This window comes from Spea bombifrons, chromosome 9 (assembly GCF_027358695.1).
Source record: "Spea bombifrons isolate aSpeBom1 chromosome 9, aSpeBom1.2.pri, whole genome shotgun sequence".
Classification (NCBI taxonomy): domain Eukaryota; kingdom Metazoa; phylum Chordata; class Amphibia; order Anura; family Pelobatidae; genus Spea; species Spea bombifrons.
The window spans coordinates 27248438-27271755 of record NC_071095.1 but is presented as its reverse complement, the minus strand read 5'-3'; the positions used below and the strand labels follow the sequence as shown (position 1 = coordinate 27271755).

General features: G+C 45.1%; 3 protein-coding genes across 3 annotated transcripts; 1 reads left to right on the top strand and 2 right to left on the bottom strand.

Moving 5' to 3' along the window:
• Positions 1-74: 74 nt before the first annotated feature.
• LOC128504407 (SLAM family member 5-like) lies at positions 75-6180 on the bottom strand. The gene is made up of 9 exons (XM_053474438.1): positions 6076-6180; positions 5961-6024; positions 2890-3195; positions 2185-2442; positions 1886-1996; positions 1129-1166; positions 805-897; positions 357-447; positions 75-238 (listed from the first exon to the last, which is right to left on the bottom strand). The coding sequence occupies exons 1-9, from the start codon at positions 6178-6180 to the stop codon at positions 75-77; spliced, it is 1230 nt and encodes a 409-aa protein (XP_053330413.1).
• LOC128504406 (SLAM family member 5-like) lies at positions 872-17965 on the bottom strand (the record flags this gene model as incomplete). Its single annotated transcript, XM_053474437.1, has 5 exons — positions 872-979; positions 9296-9504; positions 16736-16846; positions 17035-17292; positions 17734-17965. Coding segments are annotated over 4 exons (645 nt in total), but the record flags the coding sequence as incomplete, so codon positions are not given.
• Positions 17966-20253: 2288 nt separating this feature from the next.
• ISG20L2 (interferon stimulated exonuclease gene 20 like 2) lies at positions 20254-23005 on the top strand. Its single transcript, XM_053474809.1, has 4 exons — positions 20254-20378; positions 20911-21823; positions 22373-22573; positions 22760-23005. The coding sequence occupies exons 2-4, from the start codon at positions 21044-21046 to the stop codon at positions 22871-22873; spliced, it is 1095 nt and encodes a 364-aa protein (XP_053330784.1). The 5' UTR covers positions 20254-20378; positions 20911-21043; the 3' UTR covers positions 22874-23005.
• Positions 23006-23318: the final 313 nt, after the last annotated feature.

The following is a 23318-nucleotide window of genomic DNA, read 5'->3' as shown; positions in this document are numbered from 1 at the left end:
CTTCTTCTTTTCTGCCCTGAGAACAAGAAAACAGGAACTATATATTACACATTCCAAAAATGACCGGATCCCCATTAGAAGGAGACACTCCACCCATCAGATGCACTGTGATGCTTACGAAAGCTGCGTGTTCCCCATGAGCTCTCTTTTTCCCCCCTCGGGTGCCGAGACGCAGCGTGATTTATAGGAATATCCTTCTGTGTATCTGCTCTGTGCCCCCCTCCCAGCAGAACTTTTACTGGGATGTGAGACCCTCCAGGGTGAACTGGGGTATCATGCATTTGTACGTGGATGGGAGAGGACATATATTACGTTAGTGTGTGTATATATATATATATATATATATATATAATAACGTACCTTTGTATGCCGGACTATACTGTAGATGGTTTTCCCCGTACAGTTTATATTCTCCTGTCCAGAATTTAGCTCATTTGTTTCTGGTCTCTGTTCAAAACAAAAAAAAAACATTACTTCTCAAGTGTTCCTACGTTGGAGCACTGATCCCCGATGCCCCTCTCTCCTCCTCTGATGCCCCTCTTTTCTAGGAGAATGTTTGCTGGGTATGAGGGTATCGCAGGGTTCTACATCCTTAAAAGCCCCGATAATGTATATAGAAACAGCAGGGAATGGCTTTATAAATTAAACAGGGTAATTAAAAACCCCAGTATTCTTCTTCTAAATGCCCCACTTAATTACACAAATAGATACCAATAGCTCCACCCCATCTCTAACCACACCCCCTAGAATAAAATTGCCCCTCTATGGGCACTTGTCATATTGGGATGTGTGAGGATACGTTACCCTGACAAGTTGGACTTCACTGTATAAAGTATTCACTGCCACCTCTCTCGCTGTTTCTGAGGTTTGTCCGTATGCATTTGACGGATTTTCTACCTATTTGATAAATAAAGAGAGAAAAGAATCTGAATAAAGATGTATAGAAAATCTCAAAAACATTTATTCTTTAGCCTTGGAGCTAAAATCACATGAATAAAAGAAAATGATTAGCAGAAACAGAACAATTAGTGAAATACTACTTTTAACTAATACGGTGTGATCTATAAAGCAGAATCCCCGATAATAGGCATGCGGCCCCACATCTGCGATACGAAACGAACGTCACACCTCAGCGTAGGTTGTTTGTGGTCCTCGTCCACGTGCCTCTATAATAAAATAAAATAAATGATTAGAATACAAAGCATTTATGAGCATAACCAACATATAAGCGATTGAGTAATTATTGTATTAGAGCGGCGAGACGCGTTAGAAAGAAGGAGGTGGTTCTGCCACGTTACAGATCTCTGCTCAGACCTCAGGGTATTCGGTAAGACCACGGGATTTCTAGACGTCCGACTTAGAGGAGAGAAGAGACCGACGGGATGGGAGAGAGACTTTTAAATAACATCAAGGGATTAAAGGGAACAAAAGTATAGGACGGACATTTATTCCAAAGGAGGAGAAATGATACAACTAGAGGCCAGAATCTAACACTAGAGAGCCAGAGACTTATATGGGATAAAAGAAAGTTCCACTTTACTGAAAAGGTGGAAGATAAATAGAACAGCCTCCCGGCAGAAGTGGTAGAGGGTAACACATTGAGGGAATTTAAACACGTATGGGATAGACATTTGGCTCCTGAACCTAAGTCAAGACCAACAACCGATTAAAGTTTGGGTCTTTACAGAAGGATAAACGGCGACTAGACAGGGGCCGAATGGGATGGACCGGGCATCAGACTCTGTTACTCTTTGCTGACTGCACCGAGTAACACAGTGCGAAGTCTCAGTGCCATCACCTTCCTCTACAACAAACCCCGGCTCTTTATAATAATGCCAGTAAGTGCTCTGACATCACAGACTGGATTACACGCGTGTGAACATACCTTTTCTGCAAACTCGGCGGTAAAAAATACACAAAATCACCGCTACCGATGCGACAGACGCAGCCATAATGATGGGAACAGAGACGTGTACACGGGCAGAAGTATTCGGCTCTGTAAGAGTTTGGACAATGTTATTCATTTCAGAAAAACCAAGGGACGTATTCACTAAATTGGGGTTTTAATGCATAGTGAAATCCGGGATATTTTGGGTATTTTTCAGTTGGATTTCACGTTATTTATTTATACTTCTGCTTTGGATGTGTTGGGTTAATTCGCAGGTACTTTATAGAATGCTTTACCTCTCTTGCACAGTTCCCTGAGGAGAACACTTTTGTTGGCTCTGCTGACTGGGTTCTCGGCTGAACAGGTGTAGCTAACGTTGGTCGCGTTCTCGGGAACATGGAGGGATCCATTGATCAGATGCAGTCCCCTGCCGTCCGAGCTGCTCCAGGTGATTGTCACGTTGGATCGGTTCACTTTACAGGACAAAGCGCAGGCCCAGGTCTCATTACTACTCACCACGTGCACAATGTCTATGTCTTGTGGGGAGAGTTTATCTGGAACATAAAACACCAGCTTACAGGATGCAGCTTGAGTTGTAACATTCTGCTCTTTAGGCGGGACTCCTCCATGGTGGTCCAGGGGCGACGGAGACCTCTAGAGCGAACTTACTGGGGTACAACCGGCTCTCTACGCTGTGCAAAGGCAAGAGGGAGCTGTGTGGGGGGGCTGTTCCATTTGTGATGGACCTTAGCGCTCAGCCTAAGTCTGCTGTCAAGCTTAATTGCCACCTCCTTCCCCATGCGCGGCCCTGCACTTTCAGCTCCGTTTCCGCTACAGAGGAGGCCAGACATTGATGAGACGCACATGATCCTGACATGTTACAAAGTTGTGTACATAGAAAGAATAGAAAGGTTCTAGTAATGGCCTAAATGCAAATCGTGACATATCCAGCTGCAGCAATCCTGGGGTCTTAAAACCTTACAGTCAAAGCAAAACCTTACCTAAGACTCTGACATCAAATTCCATGTCCGGCAAGTCTTTATCTGAGTTTATATCAGCTTTGTAAACCTTTTGGTCCTCCCTGGTCACTTTGATGATGATTAAAGATCCATCCGCTTTGGCTTTTAGTCTTCCCTTATATCGTTTGTCTCGAATTACCACATCTTCATTAGGTTTAGTTGTTGCAAAATGGTTTCCATCAGCAATCCAAGAGACGTCTTCAATATCAGAATATGTCTGATTCAGAGATAAAATGAGGTCTTCGCCGGGAGACACAAAAAACATCCGCTTCTCGGTGCTGGAAAGAACTAACAAGACATTGAAAACAAGTTTGTCAAGGATATTCTAACACCGAGTGTCATAGATACGTGGAACAGCCTCCCAGCAGAAGGGAATTTAAACATGCATGGGATAGGCATATGGCTCCTGAATCTAAGACGAGACCAAAGAGAATTCAGCATGTATAAAAAGGTTCAGTGTTTTATAGTTTTGCAGCCCGAATACTTCATTGTATTATTTTAAAGAGCCTTTCAATCACTAACTTTTTAAAAGTTCTGAACTAACTTTTAAAAATATGAAACGTATAATGCCGCTGCATAAAGTCTATAATAGGAATAAATTCTGTTAATCCGAAAATGCACCGATTGCCTTATTGATATTCAGGGACGCGGGTCTTACCTGTGCAAACAGAAAACATTAACAAACTCCAGAGTAAGTGAATACGCTTCTCGTCCATGTCAGACCGTTACGGACGACACACGAGGATCCGACTGATATGTGGTTTCCTCTTTACATCGTTCAATATAGTTTGGGGCGTAAACTAATGGGAGTCTCCAGTAACGAACGAACACCCTCCAGGGCGTAAATACACACATGCCCCAGGTGTCAATTCCTCCTTCCATGCAGCGAGAGCTGCTGCGCCGGTGGTCTTACATCGCATTACATGACCAGACTCCCGCTGCTGATGGAGCCATATTGTGCATTACATCACAGGAGCGTCTCACGGCTCGAGGCCCATAGGCATGCGGCTAGTGTGCATAACGGATAATTCAGCACTGAGAGCCACCTACTGCAGAGTTTAGCACAAACAGATGAATGCTAGACTCTACCACGTCTTCCTGACCACTGTTCCACTTATCTACTGAGCTCTAAGTGAAGGGAAATGTCGCAGCAGTGCGTGCCATACAGGTATCTAACAGTGACACCTAGTGGCCAATACTAGAAATTGGGGTCAACACTAGTTTATTAAAAATTTATTTTAACAGTCAACTTAATCAACCCTCCAGCCCCCACAATACCCCTGGAAGAAAAACATCATAGATCTGAGAGTTGGGTGACAGATGTCTCAGCTATTCAGTTGGCTCACAAGGCTTTGGAGACAATCTCATACCTGTATGTGGGAAGCTCCGAGCTCCTAAGCATTCCAGCAGTTTCCTCCATGCCCTCGGGGGCAGCTATTGATTTTCACAAACATCGGCTGTCCTGTGAAGCCGGAATGACCTGAGAGGAGCAGAGAAAAGTAGAACTGCTTAGAGGGTCGGCTTCACAACGCCCTAATCACATTAACCCCTTTAATAACCTTTGTGTTCTTATTATTTCACCCCAGTATTTGGACTAATCCAGGATGCAACTGCCCCGACCCAGCTCAGACTGCCCCTGTATACTCAGGAACATGGCAACTGATCTTTTATGTAAATGTCTTCCGTGTATTTCCATTGCACTGTTCCTAGTGTTGCCCTTCTCCATGGTCAAAGAGGAGCACTTTTTGTTTAGGGGTGTGGTCAGAGGCGTGGCACTGAGTGGGGCATTTGGAAGAATAATGGCTTTTATTCACCCCATTTTATTTATAAAGCCATTTCCTGCTGTTTCTATCCACATTATCAGGGATTTTAGGGCTGTAGAACCCTGTGATACCCTCATACCCAGCAAACAAAAGAGCACCTAGGAAAGAGGGGCATCGGGGAGGAGAGAGGGGCATCAGAGGAGGAGAGAAGCATCAAGGGGATGAAAGAGAAGCATCAAGGAAGAAGAGATGGGCATCAGGGAGAAACTGGCCAGACTAAACAGGGACACTTGGCAGGTATATAATGAGGTTCACACCTTGATTAATATCAGATCTAGAAAAGATAAAGCACAGACTCCAGAGCCGGTTTCACTGTCCTGCATTACAACCCATTACCCAGAGTTTTCTTAGTCTTTATCCACATTCCCCGGTACACCCAGTATGGGGCACTTTCACATTTCCTAGGGCTTCGGGGGGGGGGGGGGTTGGTGGCTAAGTATTTAGTTGCTGTTCTAAGTTCTACCCCGTCATGTGCTCATTCTGCCCCCTTTGCCCCACCACATCGCCTCCTCTAGCCTCTAGACAAGCTTTCGAGAGTTATCCTCCCTTCATCAGGTCCGAAGCAATACTAATCAACATGATAGAGGTTACAACTTAAAACAAGTGATGGTATAAGAGAAAGGGGGGGTTGAGTGGGGTGTCATAAATAATAGGTCTGGAGGTGAGAAATGCAGAGAGGTAGAGAGATAACCCAGGGACAGAACAAATAAACTTCGGGAAACCAATAACCACAGTAAAACATCAACGATAATAACAAAGATAGATTACTGTGGTTATTGGTTTCCATAAGTTTATTTGTTCTGTCCCTACATTGTGTCTACTGGACTAATACGGCTTCACCCTTTTACATTATATATATATAGCATATATTATATCGTGTATGTATATATATATATAGTATATATTATATTTTGTATATATATATATGTATATGTATATATGTATAGTATATATATTGTGTGTATATATATATATATCTATATATATATGTATAGTACCGTATTTGCTCGATTATAAGATGAGGTTTTTGAAAAATAGTATACCCCTCGTCTTGTAATCGGGGTTGTCTTATAATCAGACCTCAAACAGAGGTCTGACTATGAGACTAAGATGAGACTAAGATCCAGATTCCCTGCAGGGCTGCAGGGAATCTGGATCCTCCGGTCTGGTAACGTCAGCTGCTACCGGAATCTATCTGCGAGCGCCGTGAAAGCGCGGGCAGCAGCGTACCTTTCCCTGCATAGCATGCTCTCAGCATGGGGGACGCCTCCTCCGCGCTGCAATAGCTCGCCCACTGCCGGGGAGCGGAGCCGGTTGAGGGAAATCATTGATCTTGGCACCGCACTCCAGAAGCAAGACCCCGTAGGACCCGGGCGGCACTGTGCCGTCCCAAAGTCACAATGCCGTAATGCTGTGGGCGCCGCAGTATACTAAGCGCCTGCTGATCCATCGTGGTGAGTGCTTTAGTTGCTTGAGTGCGTGTCTTGGTTTGGAAGTGTGTCTGAGTGGGTATATTAGTGTCTGGGTATGTGTGTCACAGTGGGTATGTAAGTGTCTTGGTATGTAAGTGGGTAAATTAGTGTCTGGGTGTGTAAGTGTCTCCCCTGTATGCCACTCTGCCTCTAGAAATGCCTTATACCCCCTATATGCCATTCTGTCCCATGATATGCCTTTTAACCCCCCATAGTGGCATTTGGGGGTTAAAAGGCATATCATGGGCAGAGTAGCATATAGGAGGGTAAAAAGCATATCAAGGAGGCAGAGTGGCATATAGGGGGTATAAGGCATTTCTGGGGCAGATGTGCATAGCTGGGGGGCAGGTTGGCAAATTAAAGGACATGAAACAAAAAAAGATTTTTCTCAATCATAGCATAGCACAGGGCTTGACAATTTTTTTAAATCTAGGAGCCAGCTAAAAAAGTTAGGAGCCAGGACTTTTTTTTGCACTACACTCACACTTTACCCTAGCCCTCACTTTGCCCTGCACTTACACTTTGCCCCAGCACTCACACTTTGCCCCAGCACTCACACTTTGCCCACACCAAAAAGCACCAGTGCATACTTTTAATTACCATTAATTAACTCTGTCCCCAGTTTCCATAGGCATCTTTGTCACTAAATAGCTTCCCATTGTCCCATGTTTAGTGACAAAGATGCCTATAGGAAATTGGGGACAGAGTTTGCCTTTGCCCCCAGTCTCCCATAGGCATCTTTGTCACTAAACATGAGATTATGGGAAGCTATTTAGTGACAAAGATGTCTATAGGAAACTGGGGACAGAGTTTGCCCCCAGTCTCCCATAGGCATCTTTGTCCCAGCCTCCCACTGCCAAGCATGCCCCCAGTTACTTCCACTTACCTGACCCCGATGTGGATTCATTCCCGCTGCTGCTGCCGGCGGCTCCACCCATCCTCCTCACTGAACGGGGCTGGCACCGCCCACAAAGCTCATTGAGCAGCGCTGGTGCCGCCCGCGAAAGTTATTGAGCGGCGCCGGCTGACTCACTTCTATTTTGAATCGACAGGGGTGGCGTTTTAAGAAGCCGTCCCCGTTGATCTGAAATATAATTGAGTCAGCTGGCCAGCGCGACTTAGTGACCTTCGGGGGCGGTGACAGCCCCGTTCAGTGAGGAGGGTGGGTGGAGCCGCCGGCGGCAGCGGGGTTGTCTGCATCGCACAGACGCCTGCTGCTGCCGGAAAGGAGGATCCAAGTCCCCTGCAACGCTGCGGGGGATCTGGATACTAAACCCAATTATAGGTCACAAACACCTAGGCGACCTGGCGCCTGGGATTTGTCGAGCCCTGGCATAGCATATTATTAAATATGAAAAAATAGTTTACATGAATTAATATTTACTGGTAAAATAATAACGTAACGGCGGTGTGGCTGTGTGTGCGGCTGAGAGTGCTCGCTGCGTGCGAGACAGCGGCTGGAGAATATTATACACCCCGGCGGACACCAGAATGCTGTGAAATTATTTTCAAAGCAACGCAGTTTAAAGTTAAGCTCTTTATTACTGCAAATGTCTAAGTGGCCCCCACGTTAGCCATCTTCCCTTTCATGTAACCACAGGAAGCTGCAAGCAACCAACACAGGAAATCCCTGCCTTCTGCACGACAAACGTTTGGGGTCACTTAGAAATGACCTTGTTTTTGGAAGAAACGCAGACTTTGTCCATTAAAATAACATGAAATGGATCAGAAATCCAGCACAAACGGGGTTAATGTTGGAAACGGATGATTTTTATTGGAATCTCTTCATGGGCAGAAAAGTCCCGTGACCCCTGAACCTTTGAGCGGTAGTAACATGTTAGGTTCAGCCAGTGGCACGAACACAAGACTTGCAGGTCCCACGAATGCAGGCGATCCCCGAGCCACCGGACGGTCAGTGGAGAAGGGGAGATATTTATGTCTTGTCCTGCTCTCTGCTGGTCCAAAAAACATAAAGAAAGGCTATGACATCACAACCTAGCTGGCTGAACCTCGCCATCCGCATAGACAGGTGGTCGACAGGAACAGAAAGATCCCGGCCAAAAAAGACACCTTCCTCCAAAACCCATCCCATCTGCAGGCTCCAACACTGTGAAGAACTTTCCATTCACTTGTCTACACACCGGGACCGTAAGTCTGTCCCGCTCATCCTGTCCCGTGCATCTGGAAAGGAATAGGGCTCAGGGGCAACCTCCCAATGGATGTAACTGCACCTATATTAAGGAGCGCACTATAGTGACGTCACACTGATATGTGTATGAGTGACATAATAGTCCAGGTACAGACAGAGACGCGTCCCAAACCGGAGATGTAACGGTGATGTATTTACTTGTATATGGAAGACTCCGGCATACAGTCCGGTACGGTGTCCTACACTGAGCTCATGGATTCCTTCGATTCTTCTTTTCTGTCCTGAGAACAAGAAAAAGGAACTATATATTACACATTCCAAAAATGACCGGATCCCCATTAGAAGGAGACACTCCACCCATCAGATGCACTGTGATGCTTACGAAAGCTGCGTGTTCCCCATGAGCTCTCTTTTTCCCCCCTCGGGTGCCGAGACGCAGCGTGATTTATAGGAATATCCTTCTGTGTATCTGCTCTGTGCCCCCCTCCCAGCAGAACTTTTACTGGGATGTGAGACCCTCCAGGGTGAACTGGGGTATCATGCATTTGTACGTGGATGGGAGAGGACATATATTACGTTAGTGTGTGTATATATATGTATATATATATATATAGTTTATATTCTCCTGTCCAGAATTTAGCTCATTTGTTTCTGGTCTCTGTTCAAAAAAAAAAAATCATACTTCTCAAGTGTTCCTACGTTGGAGCACTGATCCCCGATGCCCCTCTCTCCTCCCCTGATGCCCCTCTTTTCTAGGAGAATGTTTGCTGGGTATGAGGGTATCAAAGGGTTCTACAGCCATAAAAGTCCCGATAATGTATATAGAAACAGCAGGAAATGGCTTTATAAATTAAACGGGTAAATAAAACCCCAGTATTCTTCTTCTAAATGCCCCACTTAGTTACACAAATAGATACCAATAGGGCAGCAAGTCATATACAAACTCTGCCCTGGAAAAAAAATCTATTAAAATCACATGAATAAAAGAAAATGATTAGCAGAAACAGAACAATTAATGAAATACTACTTTTAACTAATACGGTGTGATCTATAAAGCAGAATCCCCGATAATAGGCACGCGGCCCCCCATCTGCGATACGAAACAAACATCACACCTCAGCGTAGGTTGTTTGTGGTCCTCGTCCACGTGCCTCTATAATAAAATAAAATAAATGATTAGAATACAAAGCATTTATGAGCATAACCAACATTTAAGTGATTGAGTAATTATTGTATTAGAGCCGCGAGACGCGTTAGAAAGAAGGAGGTGGTTCTGCCACGTTACAGATCTCAGCTCAGGAGAGAAGAGACCGACGAGATGGGAGAGAGACTTTTAAATAACATCAAGGGATTAAAGGGAACAAAAGTATAGGAGGGACATTTATTCCAAAGGAGGAGAAATGATACAACTAGAGGCCAGAATCCAACACTAGAGAGCCAGAGGCTTATATGGGATAAAAGAAAGTTCCACTTTACTGAAAAGGTGGAAGATAAATGAAACAGCCTCCCGGCAGAAGTGGTAGAGGGTAATACATTGATGGAATGTAAACACATATGGGATAGACATTTGGCTCCTGAACCTAAGACGAGACCAACAACCGATTAAAGTTTGGGTCTTGCGACAGGCCTCCCTTTTCCTTGGGATTTTTGTCAAGGATCTCGGTTGTTACCACAGTCTTCTAGGGTAAATGAAGCCCAGGATACATTCAGCTCAGTATCAATGTTTATTTTACAGGAAGAAACAGCAGCAGTTATAAGCAGCACAGGATTACAGTCTTTGCTTGAGCACTGACTTAGTATAAAAGAGCTCCAAACATTCACCTTCCAACAAGTCACAAGTTTCCATCAAAATGGCTTTTCAGAGAGAAACCACACTCCTCAGTTCCTCAGCTCTCCCAGCTGGAATAACAATGGCCTCTTCCTGAATCAGGCTCAGTTCCTTTTACCCTCTGCCTGCTAATTAATCAACCACAGGTGAGCTGCTACTTAGTCCACACCTGTGGAGCTCCTGTCCAGAATGCAGACTCTGGACAGCAATTAGTGCTGTTGGAGCACTGGCCCACCCTGCTCTTCCAGATGCTCCGCCCCAGGGACCCTTACCATGTTTTGCAAACTGCCAGTAATGCAGTTTGTAGTCAAACAACATCTTTCCCTGGGACTTCAATTTTACACATAAGGACAGACAAAGTTAGCCAGAGTAGGGCGTATATACCGCCCATCCACTATTGTACCGGCCTTTCTGTCACATATCCTCCCCCCCAGCTCATTCCTACAGGGGTGAGCGACCATGGATATCAAGGAGTGTACCCTGGAGAGCCCGTCCGCATTTCCTTGTTTAAGACCTGCTCTGTGTTCCACAGTAAAATTGAAGGGTTGTAAACTGAGGAACCACCTGGTTACCCTTGCATTTGTTTCTTTATTTTGAGACATCCATGTTAGAGGAGCATGGTCGGTAATTAATCTAAATTTCCTCCCCAGAAGATAGTACCTAAGAGCCTCTAAAGCCCACTTAATCGCCAGACACTCCTTCTCTACTATGGAGTAATTCTTTTCTTGTGGGTTTAGTTTTCTGCTCAAATAAAAAACAGGATGTTCTTCACCTTGGTACTCTTGGGAAAGGACAGCCCCCAAGCCAACATCAGAAGCATCAGTTTGTACCATAAATTCTCTAGAAAAGTCTGGAGTTACCAAGACCGGCTGAGCACAGAGAGCTCCTTTTAAAGTATGAAAAGCTTGATCAGCTTCTGGAGACCACTTAACAGAAACCGGGGATCTTGCTTTTGTAAGGTCAGTTAAAGGGGCTGCAATAGTAGCAAAATCACGAATGAACCTTCTATAATAACTAGTTAACCCTAAAAATGCCCTCACTTGCTTTTTTGTGAGTGGTCGAGGCCAGTTTTGTATAGATTCCACTTTTGCCAACTGAGGCTTAACCAACCCTCTCCCTATCGAATAGCCCAAGTACTTTGCCTCTTCAAGGCCAATAGTGCACTTGGCAGGATTGGCAGTTAAGCCAGCAGAGCGAATAGAATTAAGTACAGCTTGAACTTTAGGGAGATGAGATTCCCAGTCTGTACTATGGATAACAACATCATCGAGGTATGCTGCAGCATAACGGACGTGAGGCCTTAGAATCTTATCCATCATCCTCTGAAAAGTGGCCCCATGTAACCCAAATGGTAATACAGTATATTGAAAAAGACCATTTGGTGTTGAAAAAGCAGTTTTTTCCTTTGCCTGTTCAGTGAGTGGGACCTGCCAGTATCCTTTTGTTAAATCTAGGGTCGTCAGGTAACGAGCCTTCCCCAGCCTTTCTATCAATTCATCAACGCGAGGCATCGGATATGTGTCAAATTTTGAAATGCAATTTAACTTACGATAATCATTACAGAATCTTATAGTGCCGTCAGGTTTTGGAACCAGCACAATAGGACTGTTCCATTCACTATGGGATTCTTCAATTACCCCCAGCTTTAACATTTTTTCCACCTCCAAGGTTATAGCTTTCCTCCGAGCTTCGGGAATTCTGTATGGTTTTAAGTTTACCTTTTTCCCGGGTTCTGTTATTACATTATGTTTGATGATACTAGTCCTTCCTGGGACTGCAGAGAAAATGTCCTTGTTTCTCCTGACAAAATCTCTGACTTCTTGTTTCTGATGCCCTGAGAGTGTTTCTGGAATATTTACCTCAGGATCAGGGATGGGAGGCTCTGGGGGCTTCAAAGCGGTTAAGACTTCCCTATCTTTCCAAGGTTTTAACAAATTGATATGATAGAGCTGCTCAGGTTTTCTCCTACCTGGATGCCTTACTTTATAGTTAACCTCTCCCACCTTTTCAATGATCTCATAGGGGCCATGCCAAGTTGCAAGAAACTTATTCTCCACTGTAGGAACCAACACTAGTACTCTGTCCCCAGGTTGGAATACCCTGATCCTAGAATTACGATTATAGCAATTTTTCTGTGCTTCCTGAGCTTTCTGCATATGTTCTCTGACTACAGGCATGACGGCTGCCATTCGGTCCTGCATCTGTGCTATATGCTCAATCACACTTCGGTAAGGTGTGGTTTCCTGCTCCCACGTCTCTTTAGCTATGTCTAACAATCCACGAGGATGTCTCCCATATAATAACTCAAAGGGTGAGAAGCCAGTGGAGGATTGGGGAACTTCCCTAATGGAGAACATTAGGTATGGTAACAAAAAGTCCCAATTTTTGCCATCAGTGTCTACCACTTTCCGTAACATACTTTTTAGAGTTTTATTAAACCTCTCGACTAAACCGTCAGTCTGGGGATGGTAAACTGAGGTCCTAATATGCTTCACTTGAAGGAATTTGCACAACTCTTTCATGACTTTGGACATAAACGGGGTTCCTTGATCCGTTAGTATCTCTTTAGGAATACCCACTCTACTAAACATTAACATGAGCTCTTTTGCTATATACTTTGCAGACATATTACGTAGGGGAACTGCTTCCGGATAACGAGTTGCATAGTCCATAACAACCAAAATATATTGGTGTCCCCTAGCTGATTTTACCAATGGCCCCACTAAGTCCATAGCAATCCTTTCAAAGGGTATGTCGATTATAGGTAGAGGTATCAGTGGGCTACGAAAAGCCTTGAAAGGGGCTCTGAGTTGGCACTCAGGACAAGAGGAACAATAGTTTGTTACTGCAGCAAATACCCCAGGCCAGTAAAATCGTCTAAGAATTCTCTCTCGTGTTTTTTCTACTCCCAGGTGTCCACCCAAAATGTGGCTATGTCCAAGACTAAGTACGATTTTTCGGAAAGCCTGGGGAACCAATAACTGTTTAGTGGTATCTACACCCTTTCTTTCTACTCTATATATCAGATCATTGATTACTTCAAAGTAGGGATTGGGCAATCTGTTTTCTGGCTGATTAACAACTCCATTTGTGACTTGAATATTATTTCTAGCAGCAACTAATGTAGGATCTTCCCATTGAGCACATTTAAAATTACCCGGACTGACCCCTAACTCTGGGAAATCATCCTCCTTCTCTGTGCTAGTACCAGCCTCCTCTCTGTTTCCAACAGTATTATCCCCTACTAACACAGGTAAAGGGTGGAAAGCTTTACATTTATTTTGTCTCATGTCATCCAGAGCGTCTTCCAAATCAACATCAGAAAAGGGAAACACAGACCCTTCACCAGTTTGACTGCTTCCTAATGAGGTATGGCCTGAGTTTTCTGTGGATCCCCACAGCTGGAGAAAGTTGGGGAAGTCTCGTCCAATCACCACATCATGTGCTAAACTGGGCATTACACCTACTCTATATTTTATATTACCATACTCAGTTTCAATTTGTACCTCAGCAGTGGGATATTCTCGCTTGTCACCGTGTACACAGATAATTCCCATTTTATGTACATGATCTGTTTCTACCTCAGGTATTATCGACTCGGCTACTAAAGTCACCATGCTCCCTGAATCTAGCAGTGCTCTAGACATTTTCCCATTTACATTCACATAACACCAATGAGAATTATCATTATTAGCAGAACCAACACATTGATAAAGAGAACATGGATTTTCCCCCATATTGCATTCCATACGTTCGTCGTTGAGTGGGCAGTCCTTGGCTGTATGACCAACCTCGTTACATTTATAACATTTGATAACATAGTCATATCCCCAATTAGTTCTTTTCCCAGGTTTGTTATGTCTGAATGCGGCTCTGACTCCTGGAATAGCGTCTCTGGTGTCTTGTGCATATAACTGCCGTTCTTCAGTACCCCTTAAATCATGAACAGTCTTACCAGCTTTCCCAGGATCTTGGATCTTCTGATTGCGGGATTGCTCAGTTGAAACAGGACGTGCAAGTTCTCCTGCAGCTACATACCTCTCCACCAAAGCAATTAATTGGTCTGCTGTCTGAGGGTCACTTTGACTAACCCATCTACGCAGAGTGGGAGGCAAGCCCCGCAAAAAACGGTCCATTACTAAGAGTTCCACAATGTGACTAGCTGAGTTGACCTCCGGCTGTAACCACTTCCTGGCCAGATGTATTAGGTCAAACATTTGGGATCTTGCAGCTTTGTCAGAGGAATAGGACCATGAATGGAACCTTTGTGCACGTACTGCTGAGGTTACTCCAAGCCTTGCCAGGATTTCATCCTTCAACTTGCTGTAGTCACTGGCCTGTGCTGGCTCAAAGTCATAGTAGGCCTTCTGGGGTTCTCCACTCAGGAACGGTGCCAGTATGCTTGCCCACTCAGCTGCCGGCCATCCTTCTCTCGCTGCTGTGCGTTCAAAAGCCAGAAGATATGCCTCAGTGTCATCTACTGCAGTCATCTTTTGAAGATAGTGACTTGCCCAAATCACCTTGGGTCCTTGATAGGTCCCTTCAGAGTCCCAGTTCAGTTTTTCAGACAAAGCGTGAATCTCCTGCTGTAGCGCATGGGTAGCGGTTTGCTGTTCCTCACGGGTCACTCTGAATGCCTCCGCTTGTGTCATAACAATCTGCTGTACCAAGGTCTCAGTGCTTTCCTTCTGTGTTTTGGCCATTATCATAGCATTCTCTGCTTGAGCCAGCACCAGCTGCTGTAGGGCTGCACTATTTTCTGCAGCTCTCCTATTAGCTTCCTGCTGTGCAGAAGTAGACTGGATCAGTGCTTTAATAACTTCCTCCATGGTGAGCTGTAAATGGCTTCTACCCACAGACTTACGTGGATGCCCGCAATCTCCACCATATGCGACAGGCCTCCCTTTTCCTTGGGATTTTTGTCAAGGATCTCGGTTGTTACCACAGTCTTCTAGGGTAAATGAAGCCCAGGATACATCCAGCTCAGTATCAATGTTTATTTTACAGAAAGAAACAGCAGCAGTTATAAGCAGCACAGGATTACAGTCTTTGCTTGAGCACTGACTTAGTATAAAAGAGCTCCAAACATTCACCTTCCAACAAGTCACAAGTTTCCATCAAAATGGCTTTTCAGAGAGAAACCACACTCCTCAGTTCCTCAGCTCTCCCAGCTGGAATAACAATGGCCTCTTCCTGAATCAGGCTCAGTTCCTTTTACCCTCTGCCTGCTAATTAATCAACCACAGGTGAGCTGCTACTTAGTCCACACCTGTGGAGCTCCTGTCCAGAATGCAGACTCTGGACAGCAATTAGTGCTGTTGGAGCACTGGCCCACCCTACTCTTCCAGATGCTCCGCCCCAGGGACCCTTACCATGTTTTGCAAACTGCCAGTAATGCAGTTTGTAGTCAAACAACATCTTTCCCTGGGACTTCAATTTTACACATAAGGACAGACAAAGTTAGCCAGAGTAGGGCGTATATACCGCCCATCCACTATTGTACCGGCCTTTCTGTCACAGTCTTTACAGAAGGATAAACGGCGACTAGACAGGGGCCGAATGGGATGGACCGGGCATCAGACTCTGTTACTCTTCGCTGACTGCACCGAGTAACACAGTGCGAAGTCTCAGTGCCATCACCTTCCTCTGCAACAAACCCCGGCTCTTTATAAGGCTAGGTTTCCACTTGGGTTTTTGTCCTGCGTTTTTTTCTTGATGAAAAACGCCAGGAAAAACGCCAAGAAAACTGCTTTTTTCTGGCGTTTTAGCCTTTCTGTGGAAATTGCTTTTTTTGACCTTAGGCAGTTTTTCCAGCCTTTACAAGTTAGAAGTTTCACCCAGCTAAAAGGGATTAGGATAAATGGCAAGTATCTGCCCCCTCCTGATGTCATTTACTTGGTAGAGTTCTACTTAAACGCCCCGGCCATGTAAGGCATGCTTTATTCCGAATGTCTGCTCCTCTAGGAAGATTGGCCCCAAATGAGGGTGCAAATTGTTTGCTGTTGCTTTTGGCACGCAGGATCCAGTTGGTTTGTTTGTTTGTAATGGCATGTTTGGTCCCAATGGTGTAAAATTCAATATGAACTTTGTTTTGTGTGAAACTGTTTGTTTCCAGCCTATTTCTCGTAGGACACACAGATACTGGGTCCATCCTCTGCATTGTAACTGTGGAAAAAAACGCCATAAAAAACGCCAAGGCAAAAAACCCACATGGCTTTTTCATGGCGTTTTTTCTCTCCCATTGACTTCTATTGGAGAAAAACGCCAGGGTGTCAACATGCTGCGATTTTGAAAAACTGCCACAGAGCCCCAAAAAGCAGAAAAACGCCAAAGAGGACTGAAAAAACGCCAAACAGAAAAACGCCAAGTGGAAATGGCATTTTGCGATTTCCTATTGAAGAACAGCTAACATCTGGCTGCAGCGTTTTTTCATTAAAAAAAACGCCGTGTGGCTGAATTGGCGTTTTTAGCAAAAAAAAACCAAGTAGAAACCTAGCCTAATAATGGCAGTAAGCGCTCTGACATCACAGACTGGATTACACGCGTGTGAACATACCTTTTCTGCAAACTCCGCAGTAAACAATCCACCAAATCACTGCTACCGATGCGATAGACGCAGCCATAATGATGCAAACAGAGACGTGTACACGGGCAGAAGTATTCGGCTCTGTAAGAGTTTGGACAATGTTATTCATTTCAGAAAAACCAAGGGACGTATTCACTAAATTGGGGTTTTAATGCATAGTGAAATCCGGGATATTTTGGGTATTTTTCAGTTGGATTTCACGTTATTTATTTATACTTCTGCTTTGGACGTGTTGGGTTAATTCGCAGGTACTTTATAGAATGCTTTACCTCTCTTGCACAGTTCCCTGGGGAGAACACTTTTGTTGGCTCTGCTGACTGGGTTCTCGGCTGAACAGGTGTAGCTAACGTTGGTCGCGTTCTCGGGAACATGGAGGGATCCATTGATCAGATGCAGTCCCCTGCCGTCCGAGCTGCTCCAGGTGATTGTCACGTTGAATCGGTTCACTTTACAGGACAAAGCGCAGGCCCAGGTCTCATTACTACTCACCACGTGCACAATGTCTATGTCTTGTGGGGAGAGTTTATCTGGAACATAAAACACCGGCTTACAGGATGCAGCTTGAGTTGTAACATTCTGCGCTTTAGGCGGGACTCCTCCATGGTGGTCCAGGGGCGACTGAGACCTCTAGAGCGAACTAACTGGGGTACAACCGGCTCTCTACGCCGTGCAAAGGCAAGAGGGGGCTGTGGGGGAGGGGGGGGCTGTTCCATTTGTGATGGACCTTAGCGCTCAGCCTAAGTCTGCTGTCAAGCTTAATTGCCACCTCCTTCCCCATGCGCGGCCCTGCACTTTCAGCTCCGTTTCCGCTACAGAGGTGGCCAGACATTGATGAGACGCACATGATCCTGACATGTTACAAAGTTGTGTACATAGAAAGAATAGAAAGGTTCTAGTAATGGCGTAAATGCAATCCAGCTGCAGCAATCCTGGGGTCTTAAAACCTTACAGTCAAAGCAAAACCTTACCTAAGACTCTGACATCAAATTCCTTGAGCGGCAAGTCTTTATCTGAGTTTATATCAGCTTGGTAAACCTTTTGGTCCTCCCTGGTCACTTTGATGATGATTAAAGATCCATCCGCTTTGGCTTTTAGTCTTCCCTCGTATCGTTTGTCTCGAATTACCACATCTTCATTAGGTTTAGTTGTTGCAAAATGGGTTCCCTCAGCAATCCAAGAGGCGTCCAGAATATCAGAATATGTCTGATTCAGAGATAAAATGAGGTCTTCGCCGGGAGACACAAAAACCTTCCGCCTGACGGTGTTGGAGAGAACTAACAAGACATTGAAAACAAGTTTGTCAAGGATATTCTTACACCGAGTGTCATAGATACGTGGAACAGCCCCCCAGCAGAAGGGAATTTAAACATGCATGGGATAGGCATATGGCTCCTGAATCTAAGACGAGACCAAAGAGAATTCAGCATGTATAAAAAGGTTCAGTGTTTTATAGTTTTGCAGCCCGAATACTTCATTGTATTATTTTAAAGAGCCTTTCAATCAATAACTTTTTAAAAGTTCTGAACTAACTTTTAAAAATATGAAACGTATAACGCCGCTGCATAAAGTCTATAATAGGAATAAATTCTGTTAATCCGAAAATGCACCGATTGCCTTATTGATATTCAGAGACGTGGGTCTTACCTGTGCAAACAGAAAATATTAACAAACTCCAGAGTAAGTGAATACGCTTCTCGTCCATGTCAGACCGTTACGGACGACACACGAGGATCCGACTGATATGTGGTTTCCTCTTTACATCGTTCAATATAGTTTGGGGCGTAAACTAATGGGAGTCTCCAGTAACGAACGAACACCCTCCAGGGCGTAAATACACACATGCCCCAGGTGTCAATTCCTCCTTCCATGCAGCGAGAGCTGCTGCGCCGGTGCTCTTACATCGCATTACATGACCAGACTCCCGCTGCTGATGGAGCCATATTGTGCATTACATCACAGGAGCGTCTCACGGCTCGAGGCCCATAGGCATGTGGCTAGTGTGCATAACGGATAATTCAGCACTGAGAGCCACCTACTGCAGAGTTTAGCACAAACAGATGAATGCTAAACTCTACCACTTCTTCCTGACCACTGTTCCACTTATCTACTGCGCTCTAAGTGAAGGGAAATGTCGCAGCAGTGCGTGCCATACAGGTATCTGACAGTGACACCTAGTGGCCAATACTAGAAATTGGGGTCAACACTAGTTTATTAAATGTATAAAATGTATTTTAACAGTCAACTTAACCAACCCTCCAGCCCCCCCACAATACCCCTGGAAGAAAAACATCATAGATCTGAGAGTTGGGTGACAGATGTCTCAGCTATTCAGTTGGCTCACAAGGCTTTGGAGACAATCTCATACCTGTATGTGGGAAGCTCTCAGTTCCTACGCATTCAAGTTTCCTTCATGTCCTCGGGGTGTTGGCAGCTATTGATTTTCACAAACATCGGCTGTCCTGTGAAGCCGGAATGACCTGAGAGGAGCAGAGAAAAGTAGAACTGCTTAGAGGGTCGGCTTCACAACGCCCTAATCACATTAACCCCTTTAATAACCTTTGTGTTCTTATTATTTCACCCCAGTATTTGGACTAATCCAGGATGCAACTGCCCCGACCCAGCTCAGACTGCCCCTGTATACTCAGGAACATGGCAACTGATCTTTTATGTAAATGTCTTCCATGTATTTCCATTGCACCGTTCTTAGTGTTGCCCTTCTCCATGGTCAGAGGGGCACTTTTTGTTTAGGGGTGTGGTCAGAGGCGTGGCACTGAGTGGGGCATTTGGAAGAATAATGGCTTTTATTCACCCCCATTTTATTTATAAAGCCATTTCCTGCTGTTTCTATCCACATTATCGGGGATTTTAGGGCTGTAGAACCCTGTGATACCCTCATACCCAGCAAACAAAAGAGCACCTAGGAAAGAGGGGCATCGGGGAGGAGAGAGGGGCATGAAGAGAGGAGAATCAGAGGAGGAGAGAGGCATCAAGAGAGGAGAGAGGCATCAAGGGAGGAGAGAGGGGCATCAAGGGGATGAAAGAGAAGCATCAAGGAAGAAGAGATGGGCATCAGGGAGAAACTGGCCAGACTAAACAGGGACACTTGGCAGGTATATAATGAGGTTCACACCTTGATTAATATCAGATCTAGAAAAGATAAAGCACAGACTCCAGAGCCGGTTTCACTGTCCTGCATTACAACCCATTACCCAGAGTTTTCTTAGTCTTTATCCACATTCCCCGGTACACCCAGTATGGGGCACTTTCACATTTCCTAGGGCTTCCGGGGGGGGGGTTGGTGGCCTAGTATTTAGTTGCTGTTCTAAGTTCTACCTCGTCATGTGCTCATTCTGCCCCCTTTGCCCCACCACATCGCCTCCTCTAGCCTCTCCCACGTGCCTTCTTTCATCATCCTGTCCTCCGCCTCAGTCTGTTTCCAGGAAGAGCTGCGGCCGTTGCTATGGGACGTGACGACAGACCCGGAAGTGCGTGCTTGCCCCCCCCTTCTCGCCATCCCGTGTACGGTGAGTTTCCGGTGTCGGCTCATCGCATACCGCAGGCTGCCCTGTGTTGGGGAAATTCACCCCTCCTCGGGGCAGAACCCTCCCCACAGGTACCCCACGCCAGGGTATATTCTGCCACAACAGCTGCTGCCTTCACTGTGCATATAGAATTAACCCGTTATTATACAATAACCGAAATAATAAGAGGCTGCAACGGCCAGGACGCTGCCATCTAATGTATCATCATAACAAACAGCATTATGTTATCGCACACCCGAATGTCAGTATTTTATAGTATTTTATAATGTGATTATTTGGTTGTTTGCCATTATAATATATATATATATATATATATATATATATATATATATATATATATATACACACACACACACACATATATATATACACACACATTATATATATACACACACACTATATATATACACACACACACATTATATATATATATATATATATATATACATACACATACACACAAATATTTAGATTTATCCCCGACGCATTTCACGAAATCCACCAGTTACTTTGTTTCAGCCATTGAAGAAGCGTTGCTCACGGAAATGCTGTTTTTATAGTATTTTCTGCGGTATCTAACGTTCTCGTTATTCCGTTTTTCAGGTGAGGCGATGAATTTGCGCGACGATCTGACCGGCGTATATTTTATACGTAACCCTAAGAAGATTCGGATGATGCGCATGCTGACGTTAATTTAGTTCGCCTCGAGATCCCGTGTGGCTAATCGGTCGTCGCCATGTCAAACATAGTTTTAAACCTGGACTCGGGGCCCTGTCCGTCCGGCGGGAAGAAAGAACATTTCAACACGAAGCATCAACAGTTCCTCAGAAAACGTAAATTTTTGGAAAGAAAGGGATTTCTCAAGCAGAAGCAACTGCCGGCGAAGCCAAACGCAGGGCATGCCTCAAACTCCTGGGGCCAGACGAAGGAGAGAGGGGGCCAAGATGGCAGCTGGACCAAATTTAACAGGACTAAGAAACCTTCCAATCAAACAGGGCTTGGGAGTGGTTTCCACCAACAAGACGTCCCTGACAAATCAACAAGAAATGCCTTCCGGGGCCAGGGTAGCACGCTCACGGTCCGTGTGGACACCGGCCCACATCATTCACGCGTGGCAAGCTATGTGCCTAACACGGCAACGGCCGTGCCAAACACTTCTTCTGCGCCAAGCCTGGTCAACGGTCGCAGGTATGGTGCCAATACGCATTGTGGAGCTCCACCAGAGCAACGCAAAGTGAATATACTGAGCGAGTTTGAAAGCGGACTTCCCCCAGTCTACTCCGGCACAAAACCATCTTACAAACTCGTGGCCATTGACTGTGAAATGGTGGGCACGGGGCCGAAGGGGCGGAACAGTGACCTGGCTCGGTGCAGCGTTGTCAGCTACCATGGGGACGTGGTGTATGATAAGTACATCAAACCCGAGAGCCCCGTCACAGATTACCGGTCAAAGTGGAGCGGCATCAGAAGAGAGCACATGGTTAACGCCACTCCATTTAGCGTAGCGCAGAAAGAGGTGAGGAAAGCAAGGATTGCGCAACTTTCGGGGTTCAAAGTATTTCTTGGCCCGGCAAGCTTTGTTTTGTAATGTTAAACGTATGATATGTCGAGGCACTTCCTGGTAATAATCCATTTAAAACACATCCTTCCCAAAACATACAAAACTAAAACCAAAACCATCACAGCGTGTTAGGGTTCTAAACTCAAGCCGCAGCCAATGGGAGATGAGGAAAGAGGAGAGTCCATGCGTATTATATGCTTCCACAATACACAAAGTGCCACAGAATGCTTTATATTCTCCCAGTCTAGAAACGCCGTATGGAACTGTAGAGTAAAAAGCTTAGTTGGAGGGATTCAGGGCACCTGTGAGCTCCAAACGTCTTCATATTTCATTCTGAGACAGCATCTCCCTCTGTATGTTTAAACTGACCCAACAGCTACGTCTCTAAGAGGTCTTAGTTTCGGGAAGAAGAATTTTCGGGCATGCCAGGGAAAAGCTTAATTTTCTGGCAGAATTTTTTTTCTTGTAAGTTTAATATTTTTGTGTTCTGTTTTCTTCCTTGAGATCTTGAAAATCCTCAGTGGTAAGATAGTGGTCGGACATGCCATCCACAACGACTTCAAGGCCCTGAGATACTTCCATCCCAAGGAAATGACCCGCGATACGTCAATGATCCCCTTGTTGAACCGTAAGGCGGGCTTCCAGGACAAAGAATCGGTTTCTCTGAAACGGCTCGCTAAGCAGCTGCTGCGCAAGGATATCCAGGTAAGGCCAGACCCCTCGTGTACCGCCATGGAGAACGGTCACGAATAATGGTGAACGTGGGTAACGTGTCCGTCCCAACCCATCAGTGCAGACCGGCATGAAGGCGTACGGCGCCTGCTGGAGATAACCTGCACCTCGAGACATCGACTCGTTAGAATGATGCGAACCTACCTTTCTGTTATTTAGACCGGCAGGAACGGCCATTCATCCGTCGAGGACGCCAAGACTACGATGGAACTTTACAGAGTGATTGAAGCCGAGTGGGAGAGAGAGCTGGCGGCAGGCAATGCCCAGAAATAACACCTTGTGTGCGTCACCATCTTGAGGCAGAAAGTATTTAATCCTCTTCAGATGGGACGGAATAAAAGCTAAACTGTTTAGTATTGAGTTGTTTTATATATATATATATAAAAAAACAAAAAACTAAGAGAATATTTGTGTCATTATTGAGGATGTCCAGGAAATTATCCACAAACTACTGATGTTTTTCTATCATAGTCAGAGTGTCTGGCTGGGTGATTAAGACTGAGCCATTCTTTTGTTCCCCACAGGCAGTATGATAAGGAGTCGGCGGGTTTGTCTAGTAGATCGGGATCAGATAACAGAGCGAGAACTCTAATGGCTAATATGCAGTTGCCTGAAAACACATTATGGGGCAAATACTACAACTGGTTAAAAAAAACAGAAAACTGCCCAATATACTGTATATTCCGGCGTATAAGACGACTGGGCGTATAAGACGCCC